A 17,651-nucleotide genomic window follows, 5' to 3' on the forward strand; every position below is an offset into this window, starting at 1 on the left:
ACTTCAAAAGACAATATTAAGAGAATGAAAAAATAAGCTACAGTCTGGGAAAAATATTTGCAAATTATATATCTGATAAAGAACTCATATCCACAACATATTAAAAACTCTCAAACCTCAGTAATAAAACAATCAAATAAAAAATGAGCAAAATATTTGAGCAGATACTCCACCAAAGAAGATATATGGTTATCAAATAAATACATGAAAAGATTTTCAACATCACTAGTCATTAGAGAAATGCAAATTTATTTATTTTTAATTGAGGTATAATTGACAAATAAAACTGTATCCATTTAAATTATACAATATATGTATACATTGTGAAATGATTGCTATGATAAAGTTAATTATCATATCCGTCACCTCACATAGTTACCCTTTTTTTTGGTGAGGACACTTAAGATCTACTCTCTTAGCAAATTTCAATACATAACAATACATAAACTTATTAATTACATACAGCACCATGCTGTATGAGAAATGCAAATTTAAGCCACAATGAAATATCACTATACTCCTATTAGAATGGCTAAAATTTAAAAGACTGACCGTACCAAGTGTTGACAAGAATATTAAATTCCAAGGGCTCCCATAACAAAGTACTATAAATTAGGTGGCTTAAACAACAAGATTTATTGTATCACAGTTCTGGAGGCTAGAAGTCCAAAGTCAAAGTGTCAGAAGGTTGGTCCCTTCTGAGGGCTGTGAAGGAAAGATCTGTTCCACGCCCCTTTCCTAGCTTCTGATTGTTTTCTGGCATTCTTTGGCATTCCTTAGCTTGTAGATGTATCACCGTAATCTCTTCCTTCATCTTCACATGGGAATTTCCCTGTATGCATGCCTGTCTCTGTGTCCAAATGTCACGATGACCTCATCTTAACTTGATCACCTGTAAAAACCTCATTTCTAAATAAGGTCACAAGTACTGAGGATTAGGACTTTAACATCTTTTGGAAGGACAAAATTCAACCCATAACAGTGAGGAGGATATAGAGGAACTGGAACTCACATACTACTGGTGGGAAGGTAAAATGGTACAACCATTTTGGAAAACAATTTGGTAGTTTCTTAAAAAGTTAAATACAGGGCTTCCCTGGTGGCGCAGTGGTTGAGAGTCCGCCTGCCGATGCAGGGGACACGGGTTCGTGCCCCGGTCCGGGAGGATCCCACATGCCGCGGAGCGGCTGGGCCTGTGAGCCATGGCCGCTGAGCCTGTGCGTCCGGAGCCTGTGCTCCGCAATGGGAGAGGCCAAAACAGTGAGAGGCCCGTGTACCGCAAAAAAAAAACAACAAAAACGTTAAATACATAACTACTCTGTTATCCAGTTATTCTTCTTGTAGGTATTTACTCAAGAAAAATGAAAGGATGTGTCCACCTGAGGATTTATACATGAATGTTCTTCGCAATTTTATTTATAATAGCACAATACTGGAAACAATCCAAATATCTATCAGTAGGTAAATGGATAAACAGATTGTGGTATATCCATACAATGGAATATGACTCAGCAATAAAAAATAATTGAAATTTTAATGCATGCAACAATATGGCTATATTTGCAAATAATGATATTGAGTGAAGAAACCAGACCCCCAAAAAAGCATATACTATATGATTTCATTTATATGAAATTCCGGAAATTTCAACCTAATCTATAGTGACAGAAAGCAGATCTATAGTTGACTAGGGCCTGGGATGGGAAGGAATAGAAGAGAGGGCTTACCAAGCGTCACAGTGGAATTAGTAAGGATGATGGATATGTTCACTGTCTTGATTATGATAACAGCTTCATGGGTGTAAAGATATGTCAAAAATTCTTAAATTGTACATTTTACATTTATGTAGTTTATTGTTTGTCAATTTCATCTCAATAAAGGTCTCCTACAATTTTCTAATTTTCACTGGATTCATTAGGAATACGTTAAAAATGTTATTTAGCCCATCAATCTTAGTTTAAAAGGCTGAGGTTTCTGACCTTATATTAATAAATTGCTTTTTCTCTACTAATAAAATGAAAATAAAGCCACTATGCAGGAACAAAACTATATGTTGATTTAATACAGGAAAAATTAAGTTATATTCACAAATTCCTGGTCATTTAGCCAATCATATCTTCCCCTTTTACAAAATCCATACATTCGACAACACTATGACTCCTGTTTTAACTTAGAAAAATTGTTAAAGTATGGAAAAGCTATGCAGTATGCCTTGGAAGATTCTAGAAGCCGAGCAATATAAAACAGGTTTGCCACCTTCTCAGTGCTCTATTTACTTAGCTTTGCAGACCTGCTTCTCAGAAAGCTACACTGGACTTGAATACTTAACTGGTTTAACCTAAGAAGGGCAGGTGAGGACTTTGTCTAGTTCCTTTTTATAGCCCCATGACTATCTCATGTCTATTTTTTTCTTCCGCGCTGAGCTTTAACATTTTGAATTGTCTTAGAAATAAAACTTGACAGGTCTCCAACCCTCCAAGCACACATTATAAGACAAGTAGGAACACACCATAGACTCTCTGCCCCTGATCCACTGGGATCATTTTCCCTCCTGCAGAATGGCTGTGGGTCCCAGAGTGTCTGGGTGGCCCTGCTGGTGCGTGGCATTCGACTCACGTTATCTCTCATTTTACAACAACCCTGAATGGTAGGTTTTTATTGTAGGTTTTTGGTTTTTTTTTTTCAAAATTGTAATTAGGTATTACCAAATAAAGTAATAAACAACTTTTAAGAATGCAAAATAAAAGCACCTTATTTTAAAGGTGCAAAAGCAAGAAAATATGACATAAACTTATCCATTTTAAAATAGTCGTCTGATGGGTAAATGCCATTTCAAAACATTTTCAATAGAAAAATGATTTATAAATCAGTTTTCAGAAGATCAAAAAAAATCAATGTTTAATACCAACTTTAACTATAAATAAAAAGAATATTGTCACCTCTCCTGTTTTTGCTTCAACATTTATATCTTCTGCTCTTTCTCTTTTGGAGAAAATATTGCATTGTAAGGCTGCCGTCTTTTTTTTTTTTTTTTTTTTTTTTGCGGTACGCGGGCCTCTCACTGCCGTGGCCTCTCCCATTGCGGAGCACAGGCTCCGGACGCGCAGGCTCAGCGGCCACGGCTCACGGGCCCAGCCGCTCCGCGGCATGTGGGATCTTCCTGGACGTTCATGTCCCTGCATCAGCAGGCGGACTCTCAACCACTGCGCCAGCAGGGAAGCCCTGCTGGAAATTTTTATGGTAGGTTTTTTTATATTTATATAGTGAGGAAACTCAGCAAGGTTATGTAATTTGGCCAAAGGAACACAGCTGAGAAGTAATGGAAGAAGAATTTTTAACCCATTACCTCTCCCTGCTCTCTCTTTCTCCTCCTCCTGCCTTTACCTAGTCCTTCAACATGTGAACACACCCACAGACTCTGCTTCGATTTATCAGGGAATTCTTTAGATGAAATCAAAAGGTGCAGCCACCCCTCGATTTTGTTATTGTTTCTATTTAAAAGGCGCATTGGTGATTACAAAAACTACCTTACACACTTTTCTGAATATTACATGGAATAGGATATCTAAATTACTAGAAAATGATTAATAAATGGTAAAATAAATATTGATCCATCACCAGGCTTTCCCATTAAGTTCTGGAAAGTTATAGCCTGCAGGGTGACAACCAGAGATGCACAGCTGGAGAAGGCTCTTTGGTAGCACAAGTTTCCAAATGGGGCCCCTAGAGTCAGGCAGTCCCATAGCCCGTGACAGCCAGGCCAGGTCTCCCGGTCTGCTGTGGCTGCCCATACCTTGCTTCTCCCTCCCTGTGTGATTACAACACAGCCAAGTGGAAACTTTACATCTAAAACTCACCTCTCTCCCTGAACTGAGAGGTTTCTTGTTGGTTTCACTTTTTTTTCAAGTGCCAGACATTATCTCCTGCCCTCATCTATTCAGAATCCAATGCGCGTTCATGGGAGAAGCGAGATGTTCCCCACCCCAGCGGCATATTACAATCACTTTGGGAGCTTAAAAAAAAAAGTACTGCTGCCTGGGTCCTACCCCCGACCCCTTGAGTCAGAATCACTGGGTGTAGGGGCCTCCGTATTGGTGCTTTTCAAAAGTTCTCCAGGGGACTCTGACCACAGTGAGGGCTGAGCACCACGGGGCCAGCTGGGTTTCAGAAAACATGTGACATGCTCTCCGGAGGGGTCTCCTCTTTCCTCTACAGATGGTGCCCCTTTGCCTGCTACCTCTGCACATCCTCTACGAGGTTACATGTGAGAAGCAGAAGGAGAGCATGAGTATGCAGAAATTAGGCTGTGTGCTGACAGGGGAGACTTAAGATACCCTATGAAGACCCAGTCAAGACAGAGGCTCAGCTAAAACTTCCAAGTGAGTGGAACTTTCTGGCTAAATACCACACACTGGGAAAGCCGTTAATTGAATTAAATTGATATAAATTGCTGTCTAGACTAAGGTGAAAAACTAGTTCATTAACTCATTATGGACATTGGCCCTTAGCCCAATGAATTTTTACTTGTTTTCACCCCTTAGTACTCCAGTCACTGTGGGTGTTATTAGTTAAAATACCACAGTACTGGTAAATCACTACATAAAGCAATATTTTGAACACATCCAGAAGTGTTTAATAAATGGCTGGGGGAAAGCTGCTGAAAGTACATATTAAATAGGTTAGAAAACTCATGTCTTATGTAAACCAATATTCTCTTTTATCTACAGTACAGTTTCCTCTTAATGAGATAGCTTATTATGTGAAGTTAATGAGCAGTTCAGGGTAGGGCTTTAACAGTAAGTCATTTAAGCTCTCTGTCCTCATCAGTATATAATGACTAATAATACCTACTTCACAGTGTAACTGTTGTGGGTATCATCTAATAATTGTAGTTATGTCTCATGAGCACTCACTACTTGCCAGGTTTTGGGTGTTTTGCATGTATTATGTTATGGGGTGGGCACTCATCGTGCTCCCTTTTACAGAAAGGAAAGAGAGGCTGGGCGAGGCACAGTGATTTGGTGTAGGTGACAGAGCAGACTCCCACCCAAGCAGACTTACCTCTTCACCACCACGCTGTGGCTACAGGTAGCACTCCAGAAATGGCAGCTCCTTGGAAGAAACACGGTCTATCGTATGGCTTTTTTCTCTACCCAGCAAGAGACCAAATCAATCCTCAGTCTTTGTTTGCCCCCCAGATATTTTTTTTATGTAAGTAATAACAATAATAAAAACTACCTTTGCTGAGTGTTTACTCTGCCAGTCACTGTTCTAAGCAGCTTCCAGGTATTTACTCTTTTAATCTCCATAACAGACCAATGAAATGGCACTATTATTGTTCCAAGTTTGCAGATGAGGCAACTAAGGCACCTGGAGATAAAACCTGCCCTAGTCATACAACCAGCAGATGACAAACCCAGGCTCTGAGACTGGCAGTGTGGCCCCAGAGCCCCCTCTGTCTGCCTCAGCTTGTCCAGCTGTGATCATGGAGCCACGTCCTGTGAGATCCCCTCATCATCATCAACTTCTCTCCTGCCAATATCTTCAACTCCCTGTAGGTAATATCCTGATTGGGTGACATCAATCTGGATGAAGCCCGGTGTCCACCTTTTCCCTGCAGGTAGCTGGGCTACGGAGCATCATTAAGAAAACAAAAATCCACTCTAAAATCATAGTCCCTGACCACATCTGGGCCCCTGGTTATGCCCAGATTTCCGGCCACACTTCCCCAGCAGCTCTCTCTGAGGACGTCAGAGCCAGTCTCACCTCCTCTCCCCAACTCCAGCTCTCCACTCATGCTCAGCAGATGAACGCCCCTGCTACTTCACAGAGAAACTAGAACTTAGCAGAGGAGAGAACTCTCAGCTTTACCTTCAGTTTACAGATTTACCTGTGTCTACAACCATTATTTCCTATATTCCTGCTATCAAGGGAGGCATCACCTTCCTTCCTAAAGTGAATCCTTTCACTTTTTGCTCTGGAAACTTCTTCCTTCTCGAGGACCTCACTCTGAATTTTCCAACAGTAAATATCTTTGAATTCCCCCTCTCTGCTGGATCCTTCCCATCCGCATTTAGATGTGCTCAAGTCGCTCATCTAAAAAATAACAAAGTAGGGCTTCCCTGGTGGCGCAGTGGCTGAGAGTCCGCCTGCCGATGCAGGGGACACGGGTTCGTGCCCCGGTCCGGGAAGATCCCACATGCTGCGGAGCGGCTGGGCCCGTGAGCCATGGCTGCTGAGCCTGCGCGTCCGGAGCCTGTGCTCTGCAACGGGAGAGGCCACAACAGTGAGAGGCCCGTGTGCCGCAAAAAAAAAAAATAATCATAATAATAAATAAATAATTAAAAAAATTTAAAATAACAAAGTAACAAAAATAGCAGCAACTGGTTCACCCTCATCCGCAACCATATACGCACAGCCTGTACAGCTACATGTCCTGCGCCCCACGGCCACCAGCAGCTGGGAAGAGTCGTCTTAGTCATCCCCAAACCACTCACTGACATGCCTTCTCCTCCAACCATTAGAAGCACTCTCCACAAGGTCATAATTTCCCTCCTCGTCCCCAAATCCAGTGCACAGTTCTGCCCTTACATCCATTGATCTCTCCAGAGAATATGGAGCTGTCAATGATTCTGTCCTTGAAACATTCTTCCCCAGCTTCCAGACACCTAACTCCTTCTCAGTCTGTTTCTCTAGCTATCCCCAAATGCTGTTCCCTATGATTCTTTTCAGGCCTCTTCTCTTTTCTCTTGACCTACAACAACCACGTCTACTCCCATGGTTTTAATGATCAACAACAGATAACTTCCAAATCTATGCTTTCTGACTTTAATACCCATATATGGAACTGCCCCCTAGACATCTTCACCAGCCTCTCAGTGTATCCCAGACTGAAACCCTACTCCTTCCCCAAACTTGTTTCTCAGAGGATGAAGCCACTAGGTTGCCATGCCAGAAATGGGACATCATTCTTGATGACTCTCTCTTTCTCCCCAACACACCCGCTCAAACACTAAGTCTTGTTGATCTGATCCTTCCTCTTATACATCTCACAAGGTGTGTTCACTTTCCCCAGTCTTCTACTGTCTCCTTTCTAGTCCAGACAAGAGCCACCTCTTTATCCAGGATCCTGCCGCAGCCTCTTAACCCTTATGAATTGCTCACCTCCAGTCCATTCTCCATACTATGGCTGGAATGTTCTTTCTAAAATGTAACACATAAATCTGGTCACAGTGAAACCCCCTAATGGCTCCCTGCTGGCTCTAGCATAGAGGTTTTTTAACATGATTTAAGACCTAATCTCAGCTTTCCTAGTTAGCCCTAATGTTCCTAGAACCTCCCACCTCAGTACCCAATATCCCTGCTAAAAGAACTTCTCAAACACCTCATGTCCACTCTTGCCTCTATTCCCTCTGTTCTGGAACACTTTTCTGCTCAGCTAAATCTCTCCTCTCCCATCAGCCCCTCATTCCCATTCGCAGGCAACCACTCACCTGCTTTTTGTCACCACATTTTAGTTTACAGTTTCCAGAATTTTATGGAAATTGAAGCATAAAGGATGTACTCTTTTTTGCCTAGCTCTTCCACTCAGCATAATTATTTCAACATGCAACCATGTTGTTACATTCATCAGCTGTTCCTTCCTTTTTATTGCTGAGTGGGCTTCCATTGCTTGGATATACCTAAATCTATCTATCTAATCATCCGTTGCTGGGTATCTGAGTTGTGTACACTTTCGGGCTATTACAAATAAAGCTGCTATGAACATTCGTGTACAAACTTTATATGGACATGTGTTTTCATTTTTCTTAAGTAAACACTTAAGGGTGGAACGGCTGGATCATATGGTTGTTGTACCAGATTGAATAGTGTCCCCCCAAAACCATGTCCACATGGAACCTCAGAATGTGACTTCATTCAGAAATAGGGTATATTCAGATGTAATTAGTTACAATCAGATCATACTGGATCAGAGTGGTCCCTAAATGCAATACTGATGTTTTTATAAGAGAGATATGAAGGGAAGAAATCCATATGATGATGTACTATAAGCCAAGTGATGCTAAGGATTGCCAGCAACCACCAGAAGCTGGTTGAGAGGCAAGGAACAGACTGTCCCTCAGACCCTCAAGATGGAACCAATCCTGCCGACACTTTGATTTTGGACTTCTGGCATTCAAAATTGTGAGAGAACTAATTCCTGTTGTTTTAAGCCACCCTGTTTATGGCGCTTTGTCACAGCAGTTCTAGGAAACGAAGTAGTTGTATGGTTTTTTTTTTAAACTTTTTAAAAGACTGTCAAACAATTTTCCAAAGTGTTAGCACCACTTTGCATTCCTATCAGCGGTGGGTAAGAGTTCCAATTTCTCCACATCCTTGCTCGCACTTAGCGTGGTCAGTCTTTCTAACTTTAACCATTCTAATAGATGTGTAGAAGTATATCACTGTGGTGTAAATTTGTATTTCCTAATGTCTAATGGTCTTGGAAATCATTTCATGTATTTACTTGCCATGTGTACATCTTCTCTGGTAAAGTGTCTACTCAAATCTCTTGCCCATTTGATATTTGGGTTTTTCTTATTATTGAGTTGGAGAGTTCCTTATATATTCCAGATACAAGTTCTTTATCAGGTATATGATTTGCAGATATTTCGTCCCAGTTGGTGGCTTTTCCTTTCATCCGCTTAAGCATATCTTTTGAAGTTAGCTAGCTATTCAAGGTGCCAATTTGGATGCCACTTTTTCTTCGCATCACTTTCTCTGAGCCTCAAGCTTTGATGAGTGGCCCTTCTAAGGACTTGTCAAGTTTCAGACACATTCTCATATCATGACATGCATTGTAATTGTTATGATATTCGTTTGTTATTGTAATTGCTTGTTTACCTATTTGTTTCTCCCCCAGACTCAGAACTCTGTGATCATGGTCAAGGACTCATCACACCCTGCTCTCTGCTGCATCCTCCACACCAGTACTGAGATGGACAGAACATGCTCACGTTCATAGTCACTGTCTGTCTCTCCAGACTCACTGTCCGTAGTTCACCACCCTGCACTGTGTTCTGGAAAGCTGACTTCTGTGGACTCCTGGACCACTGACTACCGGCTGGGTCAGCCAATTGGAAGAGATCAGAGGGCAGGAGAAGAAGGGACAGGCTCTTCATTTTCTCAGCTTCCCCCCTGACAGGCTCCAGTTTGGTAACAATTGCTCTTCTCCTGTCCTGCCAGATGGCCCCTGTCACAGAGGTACAGCTCTCATGAGGTCCCTATAACTGCTCCCTCCCAGGTTCCTTCAGGCCCCGATACAGTCATGACAGCTTCCAGCACTGGCTAGAACTTAGGTCTTTCCCTTCCTGTTTTGGTTCCCTTCACTCTGCCCATAACTTTGTAAATAGTGTTTCACTATAAACCACTATAAATCAGGGTCTCACCCTTTCTTGCGGCGACTCTGATTCCTACAGTGCTCGAAATACATTTGTTAATCTTGACCCTCACCATAACCCACACATTAAGTAAGTTTTAAATCCTGAATCTTCTTCACCATTTTCATTCAACATCATTCAGGTTTCTAATATTTTTCTAGAGTTTCAAATGACTCCATACACTCTATTCCTGTCCGCCCCCTTCCTTCCTTCCCTCCTTCATTCACTCACTCAGCAGAGACTTTTGGAGAATTTACTAAGTGCCAGGAACTGTGCTGCCCTGGAGAATCAAAGAGAAGGAAAATGTAGTGGGTTCCTCAAGGAAACTACATTCAGGTGAGAGCTATAAATAAAGAAGTAATTCTAATTCAAAATGATGGAAGATGTACAAGGCCTGCAGGTGCAGGTGTTCCGGGCCGCAGGGGGCAGGAGACATCATTTCAGCAGGACAGAGGTCTGCAGAGCTCGCTCCTGAGCTCCCCTTTGCTCATCCTCCCCACACCCTCACAGCTCCCATGAAAGGACATTGAAAATATGCTAGACTCTGTCCCAAGCACTGCACAATCTTATCTCATTTAATACAGAAGCAAATAGTACCATCTGCATCTTACACGGAAGGAAACTGGGGCTAAGGAGACTAACCGGCTGGTAAGTAGCAAAGCACCTACTTTCACCATCACACTACCTTACCTCCCGAATCTGAAACAGGCGCAAGACCCGGGTATGGGGAAGGATCATTTTCTTGAAGGTGTAAAAGATTTTGCCACAGATTTCCACCTCAAAGAGATGAAAACGAGCCCTTCTGGAATCTTCTAATCATTGAATAGGAAATTTGGTGTCAGGAAGCTGTCATCACCATTCTTCATTACGCTAATTGCTTTGAAGGTGAAATATGGCTGGTTTCTCCTCTTTATCCTGTTCATATTCATAGCCCTGCTACTTTGGAATATCATCTGCTCTGGGTCAGGGAAGGCTTTTTCCCCCCATTAGAGAGAGGATACAACTGAAGCCCATAGCAGGTGGATGTCTCACCGGGATCCCACAGCCAGTGGGAGGCAGTCCTGTGTCCCAGTGACGGACCTCGTTTGCCAGGCTGCCCAGTAGCCACCCGTTGCTTCAGCCAGGCCCGCCTACTCACTCTCTCCCGTGCAAGCGTTTCTCACTCCAGACTTCGTATTTTCTCTCACGACTTCCTCCCATCCTAGAACAGCCTCTTCCTCCTAAATACCCTTCACCCCATCTGAACACATCTAGCCCTGCACAATCACTCTAGCCCCTCGTGGCCTCTCCCACTTTTACGTTCACTGCACTGCACCTCACCAAAGATTAATATCAAGGCTGCACTTTCCTACTTAATTATGCCACTTGGATCGTGCTCAGCTGCCTCAATAGATGCCAGCCCACTCAGACAGGGCTGAACCATCTGTACTTTGGGGTAATTCCCATGACACATGATGTAGTGCTGAGTCACAGGAGAGATTTATAAGTACTTCATGACTGAGGTCTATATAGTCTCTTATGCTGAAAGCATCTTTTTCTGCATGTTTCAGGCAGGGATACTGACTTCTATATGTAATAATATGCTGGAAGTTTTCACATTCTCTCAGCCACACCTCTTACTCCAGCCACCTCTGCAGCAGCCAGCCCTGCACAGGTTCCCTCTGGGGCAACGTGACAGCACCTCACCTCTGGCCATGCCATGCACCTGTTGCTGCCTGCCACAGGGCTTTCCGGTTGCCAAGGCACGGGACCAAGCTTGGAGCTTACCACTGCTATGGAAGTGTGCAGAGGAGTTAATAACCCTAGGACCACCTTCACTAGCAGAGACGGTCAGCCTAAGGATAAATGTTTCCCCCTTTCCTCTTCTCCCCAGGACAGACAGTTCTGAGACCTTCTGAGGCTCCTGCAGGACTGAGCGCATGTTGCTACGACAGTGGCCAAGGCAGTAGCTGTCCTTGCTTCCTTATTTCACTCTGATCTTCAATCCCACTCTCTGCCAGAGATCTCAACCCAGGCTCTGCTTTCTGGAGAACCAGGCTAAGACAGTTTTATTAGTCTGGTTGGGCTGACTCAACAAAATATCAGAGACAGGGTGGTTTAAACAACAGAAATGTATTTCTCACAGTTTTGGAGGCTAGAAAGTCCAAGATCAAGTTCCTGAAGGTTTTGGTTTTTGATGAGGTCTCTCTACCTGCCTTGCAGATGGTTACATTCTTGTTGTGTCCTCCATTCCTTAGTGCCTGTATGGAGAGATCTCTCTCTTCCTCTTCTTATAAAGCCGACCTTATCTAGGACCCCACATTCAAGACTTCATTTAAACTTGATTAACTCCTAAAATTCCTATATCCAAATACAACTACATTTGAGGGGTTAGGACTTCCACATATGATTGGGGAGCTGGTGGGACACAATTCAGTCTAAAACTGACAGTGTTACTCAAAACTATTGGTTTGGTCTTGGCCAACAGGCAGCTGAGAAAGGCAAGGTTCTCCAAGACCCCATCACCTTCCTTTTATTTTTTTAAAGCTCCCTTTTGCTTTCTTCCCTCCTCTTATGTTTTAATGACTAGCGTCGTAAGCAATGTTTTGTTTAATGACTATTTAGGAAAGATCTTACATTAGCCTGTTCTCATAAATATTGAATGTTTCTAGTGTTCCGCCAGTTATTTGAACGACTACCCTTAGAAAGACTACATTCTAGTCAGGGCTTCCTAGTTTAGGGAGGAACTTTTGCCAAGTTAAGGAGTAACCTCTTCTTAGAGCAAATCACTTTGCCTTTCTGGACCGGTTTTCTAGGTATAAAGTGGGACAACGCGGTAACAGCTGTAACACAGGATAACCCAGCTATTTTGCTGGGTTAGGAGGATCCAAGGAGATGGAAGGGGGAGGTAGTTTTTAAATGGGAAAGGAGCTCAACAATGGAAGAAGCTTCAGCGTACTCTGGAGTGAGGAGGGTGGAGACCCCGGCGCACCCCCAGGGATCTCTGGGCTCCACATTCCAGGGGAGAGGAGGTCCAGAGCGCTCCCAGCGCGCCTGGGTCCACGGAGCAGCTCGGTTTCCTCTAAGCTGCCTGCTGCCAAACCCGCAGCGTTTACCATAATCCGGGTGGCTTGCAAACCCAGATGTCAGACTTCCCGTCCCAGAGATTCTCAACTCGCTCACCCCCAACTCCTATTTGGCCTCCGCAAGAAGGAGAGAGAAGGCTGGAAGCAGGAGGCGCGTGCACGGGGCAGCCTCACCCCTCCTCTCTCCCCACCCCAAAGGCAGGAATTTCTGGGATGGGCAGATGGTCCACCCCCTCTTGCTCCCTCCCGCTCCAAGCCGGAGTGGGTAGGGCGGGGAAAATCTCCTGGACTTTTCCGCCTTCCAGCCCATAACCCCGAGTGTCCGCACACTGTGGCGACAGGGGTGACGGTGACGGAGTGGATCTCCGGGACGCAGGGGTGGCGAGGCCTGGGGGAGGGGTGGAGCGCGGAGGAGGCTGCGGTCCCGCCTCGCCCACCGCAGGGCCGGGCGCAGTGTCCGGCGAGCCCAGTGGTTAGCGATGGCGCTGCTGTCGCTGCTGCCACCGCTGCTGCCGCTGCTGCTGGCGGTGCCGGCGGGCTCCGCCGAGGGCGCGGCGGTGGCACTCACCCCCGAGCGGCTTCTCGAGTGGCAGGGTGAGTGTCCCCCGGCCCAGAGGGACCAGATGGGCACGTCGGGGGCGGGGGTGGGCAAGAGGAGGAAGGGGCGAAGCTGGGGCGGGCGAGGGTGGCCAGGATTATACGGTGGCCCGCGTCTCTGCTGTCCGGAGAAAGCCCTGCGGATGGGCTAGTCCTGCACCGGGACAGGCCCTGCACCCCCTCCCCCGCCCCGCTTCCTCCAGGCTTCGGTCGGGGGCGCGGCGTGGGGCGGGGCCTCGGCTCGCAGGCGGTTTGACTCGGCTGCGGCCCGGCGCAAGCTGCACGTAGGAGGGTAGGAGATGTTTCGAATGTAAACTTTCCTAGAGCGGTGTATTTGGGAGGACCATCTCTGGGATACATGACGGCAAAAAGATGTCCCATTTTGTCCCCTCCCAAAGCAAGCGCTCTGGGTGTACGCTGCCACCTGCGGAGTGGCCCCAGCCTGGCTTCTCCTCTCTGCCCCTTCGGGAAAGAAAACAATCTTCTCTGTTAACGCTTCTCAGACCAGATAGGGAAGAGGAGCCCCTGTGGCCCCAATGAACTTGTGAGCTGGAGCAAGTTACCCTCTTTGCTCTTCAGTTTCTCCCCTTTGAAAAATGGGGCCTGTGACAGACATAGGACCACTGAGGGTAAAATGGGATCCTTTGCAAGGCGCGCGGCAGGCCGGCGAGTGGAGAGTTCCTGCGGAGTTACCATGGCCATATACACGTGTACACGGGATCAATGGATCAAACATTTATCGAGCACCTACTGTACATAAAATTCATAAAGGGCTATGGACAGAGACAGAAAGAGAGATCACCGTTTTCGTAAATAACTGTATGGGCTGCCTCTGAGGCAAAGGAGCCAGCGTGCAAAAGTGCAAGCCCATGTGTGAAGGGAGGAAAGAGGTTGGGAGAAGCTAAATAAACCAGGAGGAGCCTCCAGGCAGCCTCCATACTCTCAGCCTTTGGGGATGAGCTTGGACAGAAGGAGTAAAACATGTCACCAATGTCTGTGTTTATTTTTTTCCCCTCTCAACATATTATGTGTACATTTTGGAGGTAATCTTCTCTGGACTGTATTCTCTAGCATTCCTAGGAGGCTTTACCGGGGACAGGTTGAGCAATTCTTATTCTAAAGTGGCCGAAGGTCAGAGTCCTCTTACCTCCTTTGTCATTTCAATAAAAATGCTCCTGCAGAGGCGCCTGTGACCCCCTGTGACTGTCTTCACAAACAGTCGCTGTGCCACGCTTATTTCTTTACATTTTAAAATGTGGGTCTTGCCTGGGCACTAAATGTCTATCTAGAAGAGGGCAGCAGCCGGGAGGACAGAAGCTGGAACCTAGCCACACAGAGAGAATGCGCTGGTGTTCCTCTGAGCCAGGATTAGCACGCATGGGCTAATCGCTTCTATATGTAGCAGATCCAAATCCCGGCTGAGGTAGTTGCTAATCAGTGCCTTCTTTTTAATAGTCAAGGACACTATGACGTTAGAATCATCCACTACCTCCTGTCCACTCCAGGTGACAGTTTGCAAATCTGAAGGCATTTGACATAGTTGGCATAGAGATTCTTCAGATGTGAAAATGCTGCTCCTAATTTCTGAAGAGCACAGAGACTGTGTGACATTGACTGCTCCAGTCCTCACACAGGCTCCCCTCCTTGACTCCAAGCACTCACATCAGTGGAATTTCAAGTATAATCTAGATGGGTTTAAAATCAGGTTTTTCCTGTTTGTCCAAAGATGGAAAAACAAAATCTTAGCGTTAGAAGGGACCTGAGACATTGTCTAGTCCAGCCATCCATTTTTCAGATGTAGAAGCTGAAATACAGCAGTGTTTTTTAGCTGTGTTTGGGCTCCTACGTTTGCCCCTGTGTTCACTGGACTACATTAACTTACTCTTAGCCATGATTGGCATCCCCAGAGCAACCAGGAGAAAATATGCACCTATGTCAGTTTCACATCCACTAATAAGGGATAGGTAGTAATACAAGGCAGATTATACATATAGTGTTTATCATCTGAAAATTTCTTTGATATGTGTTACTGATTGATCTCTTATTTATTATATGCATCCCAGCCTTGAGAGGCAGACGATGGATAGTATTGTGCTGACTTTTCAGTCATTTACCAATAAATTTGTATTAAAAAATCAGTAGATACAGTGTCATATAGTAGTTAAGTTCATGGGCCCTGGAACCAGATTGTCTGGGCTCAAATCCTGGCTCTACCATTTATCAGCTGTGTGACCTTGGGCAAGTTACTTAAGCTCTCTGTGCCTCAGTTTCCTCATATGTAAAAAGGGAACTAATAATAGTACTTACCCAAGGATTGTCCTTTTGTTTCAGTATCACCACGGTGCCCTCTTCCTCTGGCCAGTCCAGACCATCTTGACGTGTTGACAGCCCTGTAACAATTACTTCCCTGTGCACAGCACTGTACATGGCATATCTGCAGCCTCTCTCCTACCTCGAGTTGCTATAGCAAGGGACCTCATTGTGGTTCTGAAATCTGAGCCCTTCATTCTAGCAAGTGCTAAAACTTGATCATTTCATTCAAGTACCCCAGATACTGGGAGGGTAGAGGGGAGATCAAGGAAGGGGACAGGGCATCCTGGGGAAAAGTGGGCATAGTCTCTGTGGAGGTTGCTAAAGGAAATGAACTGGGGGCAAGTAAAAGAATTTTGAAGCGACGTTGAGGGCTGAAAATTATAAATGTGAAATGGCCCCAACCAACATAGTAAGAGAGCTTCCTCTACAGCACTCAGCTTCCCAGCAGCAGGGGTGGAGGGAGCCCATGGCTGTGTCAGTCCTCAGAGACGGTCAAGGTAGGCTCTTTTGAATGGCCAATGACCAAGGGAAGTGAGGGTGAAAGTAAGGAGATGAGAGAGACGGCAGAACAGGAAGGGTAGTGATTATACAATGGAAATAATGGATTTTGGAGGCGGGTCCATTCTCAGTAGTGACCAGGTCCAAGGTATTGCTGCAGAAGTGGTCACTAAAACGAGAACAAGTGAAAGAAGGTCCTCGGAGCAGAGGGGGTCAAGGAACCGAGTGTCCAGAGCAGTACAGACATATACGTCTGAAACAAAAGTTTCATTAAAAAACGCCCTTACCTGATACGATGTGCTGCTACTTTTCTACTCTGTTCTACTCTATTTTGCTTTGTAATGTTCCACTCTATTTTGACTTCATGATGCATTAATGGGCCACAGCCTGCACTGAAGAAAACACCAGGCCAGAGTGTTGGGAGTGAAAGGCCTTGGGGTGGGGAGGCCAATGGAGTGTTTGCTGGAGTCACGTAGTGAATGTGAGGAAGAGGTTCAGGGCGGTGCGCTCGGTACGGAGCAATGAAGAGAGGGTGCCACGAAGGAGAGGTTTCTGAAAGAGGGTGGTGAGAGCCACCCCCTGGAGGCAGCAGTGGGAAGGAGTCGTGACCCTGAGATTTTCCCCTTAGCTCCCATTTCTAATACAAAGGTCAAAATGCCCCTCACCACAGCCAGCTGGGTGCTATTAGTTCATACCCTTCCTTCGCAGGTGAAGACAGGTTGAGTAACTTGCACCTACAGGAGCTTGTAGAGTAGGGATGTGAACCGGATCCACAGGCACTAATGCAGAGGACCCCTGTGTAGCCTTGCGACCTGATAAAATAGCTCATTCTTATCCCGCTGTTTGCTGGGAGCATGTGACTTGATCTTGTGACAGGAGGAACAGGAGGCCAGCCTCTTGCTCTCTTCAACTCCTCCTTTTCCAAACCTGTGCTTCCACATGTAGGAGTAAATATTTTCACAAAGCCGAAATGTGCAAAGCCATTGATTTTTTTCTAGGCAATTTATATATCCCTGGGCAATGAGCCATTCTCCTAATCTGGGGATTTGGAATTTAAGTAAAAGCATGATCAGCTCCTGGTTTAGCTGCCCTGCCTGGCCGTCAATCACTCCAACCCTCAGACTCTGTTTCTTCCATCTCCATTCATCATCTTTCAGAAACTCTTCCACTTTATACTTTTCTCATCCCATTTTCTCTGACTGGCTTCTTTCCTCATGAGCCTTTGAGAGTCAGCATAGACTTCCAATTTTTCTGGTCCTTTTTACTCTTTCTCATTAGCTCCTAACCTCTTTTCCTATTATTGGTTGTCACAGTAACTGATACTACACCATGTGGGTTCCACGCCAATTACCAGAAAGGTTGAGCCATACAGAGTTTCGTTGTCCCCTCAGCTTCCCTTCCTTGAGCTAAGAGTTTGCTTATTTATATCAGGGTTTCTGAAGAAACAATTCTTTGTTCTGCCTCTTCTGAACTCATCCCTATGTGATGAATCTTCATATAATCTATCAAAGTAATGTATTTGAGACATTTATAGACCCTTGTCTCCATCTTCTTTTAGAAATTATCCTTGAAAGCCTTTTAGGAGATGTTCCAAAACAAAGCTAGGAACATAAATTATATTTTTTAATTGATCAGAGTGAAAAGAAATATTACAGTTCATAAAAGAAAGAAACCCAAGAACACCTTATAAACACTACAGTGAGTCACTTAGGGTAGAATATTTTATAAAGTCATTCAAAAAAAATGGAGGAATTTTATG

The 17,651-nt window shown here is 44.9% G+C and overlaps 1 protein-coding gene across 1 annotated transcript in view; it reads left to right on the forward strand.

Moving 5' to 3' along the window:
- The first annotated feature begins 12,778 nt into the window (after window positions 1-12,778).
- Window positions 12,779-17,651, forward strand: part of PLA2R1 (phospholipase A2 receptor 1) — a 119,968-nt gene continuing 115,095 nt past the window's right edge. Inside the window, 1 exon segment of the mRNA XM_019923216.3 lies at window positions 12,779-13,078. Within this exon segment, the coding sequence (XP_019778775.3) occupies window positions 12,964-13,078 (115 nt within the window). The 5' untranslated portion in view covers window positions 12,779-12,963.

This window comes from Tursiops truncatus, chromosome 7 (genome assembly GCF_011762595.2).
Source record: "Tursiops truncatus isolate mTurTru1 chromosome 7, mTurTru1.mat.Y, whole genome shotgun sequence".
NCBI lineage: Eukaryota > Metazoa > Chordata > Mammalia > Artiodactyla > Delphinidae > Tursiops > Tursiops truncatus.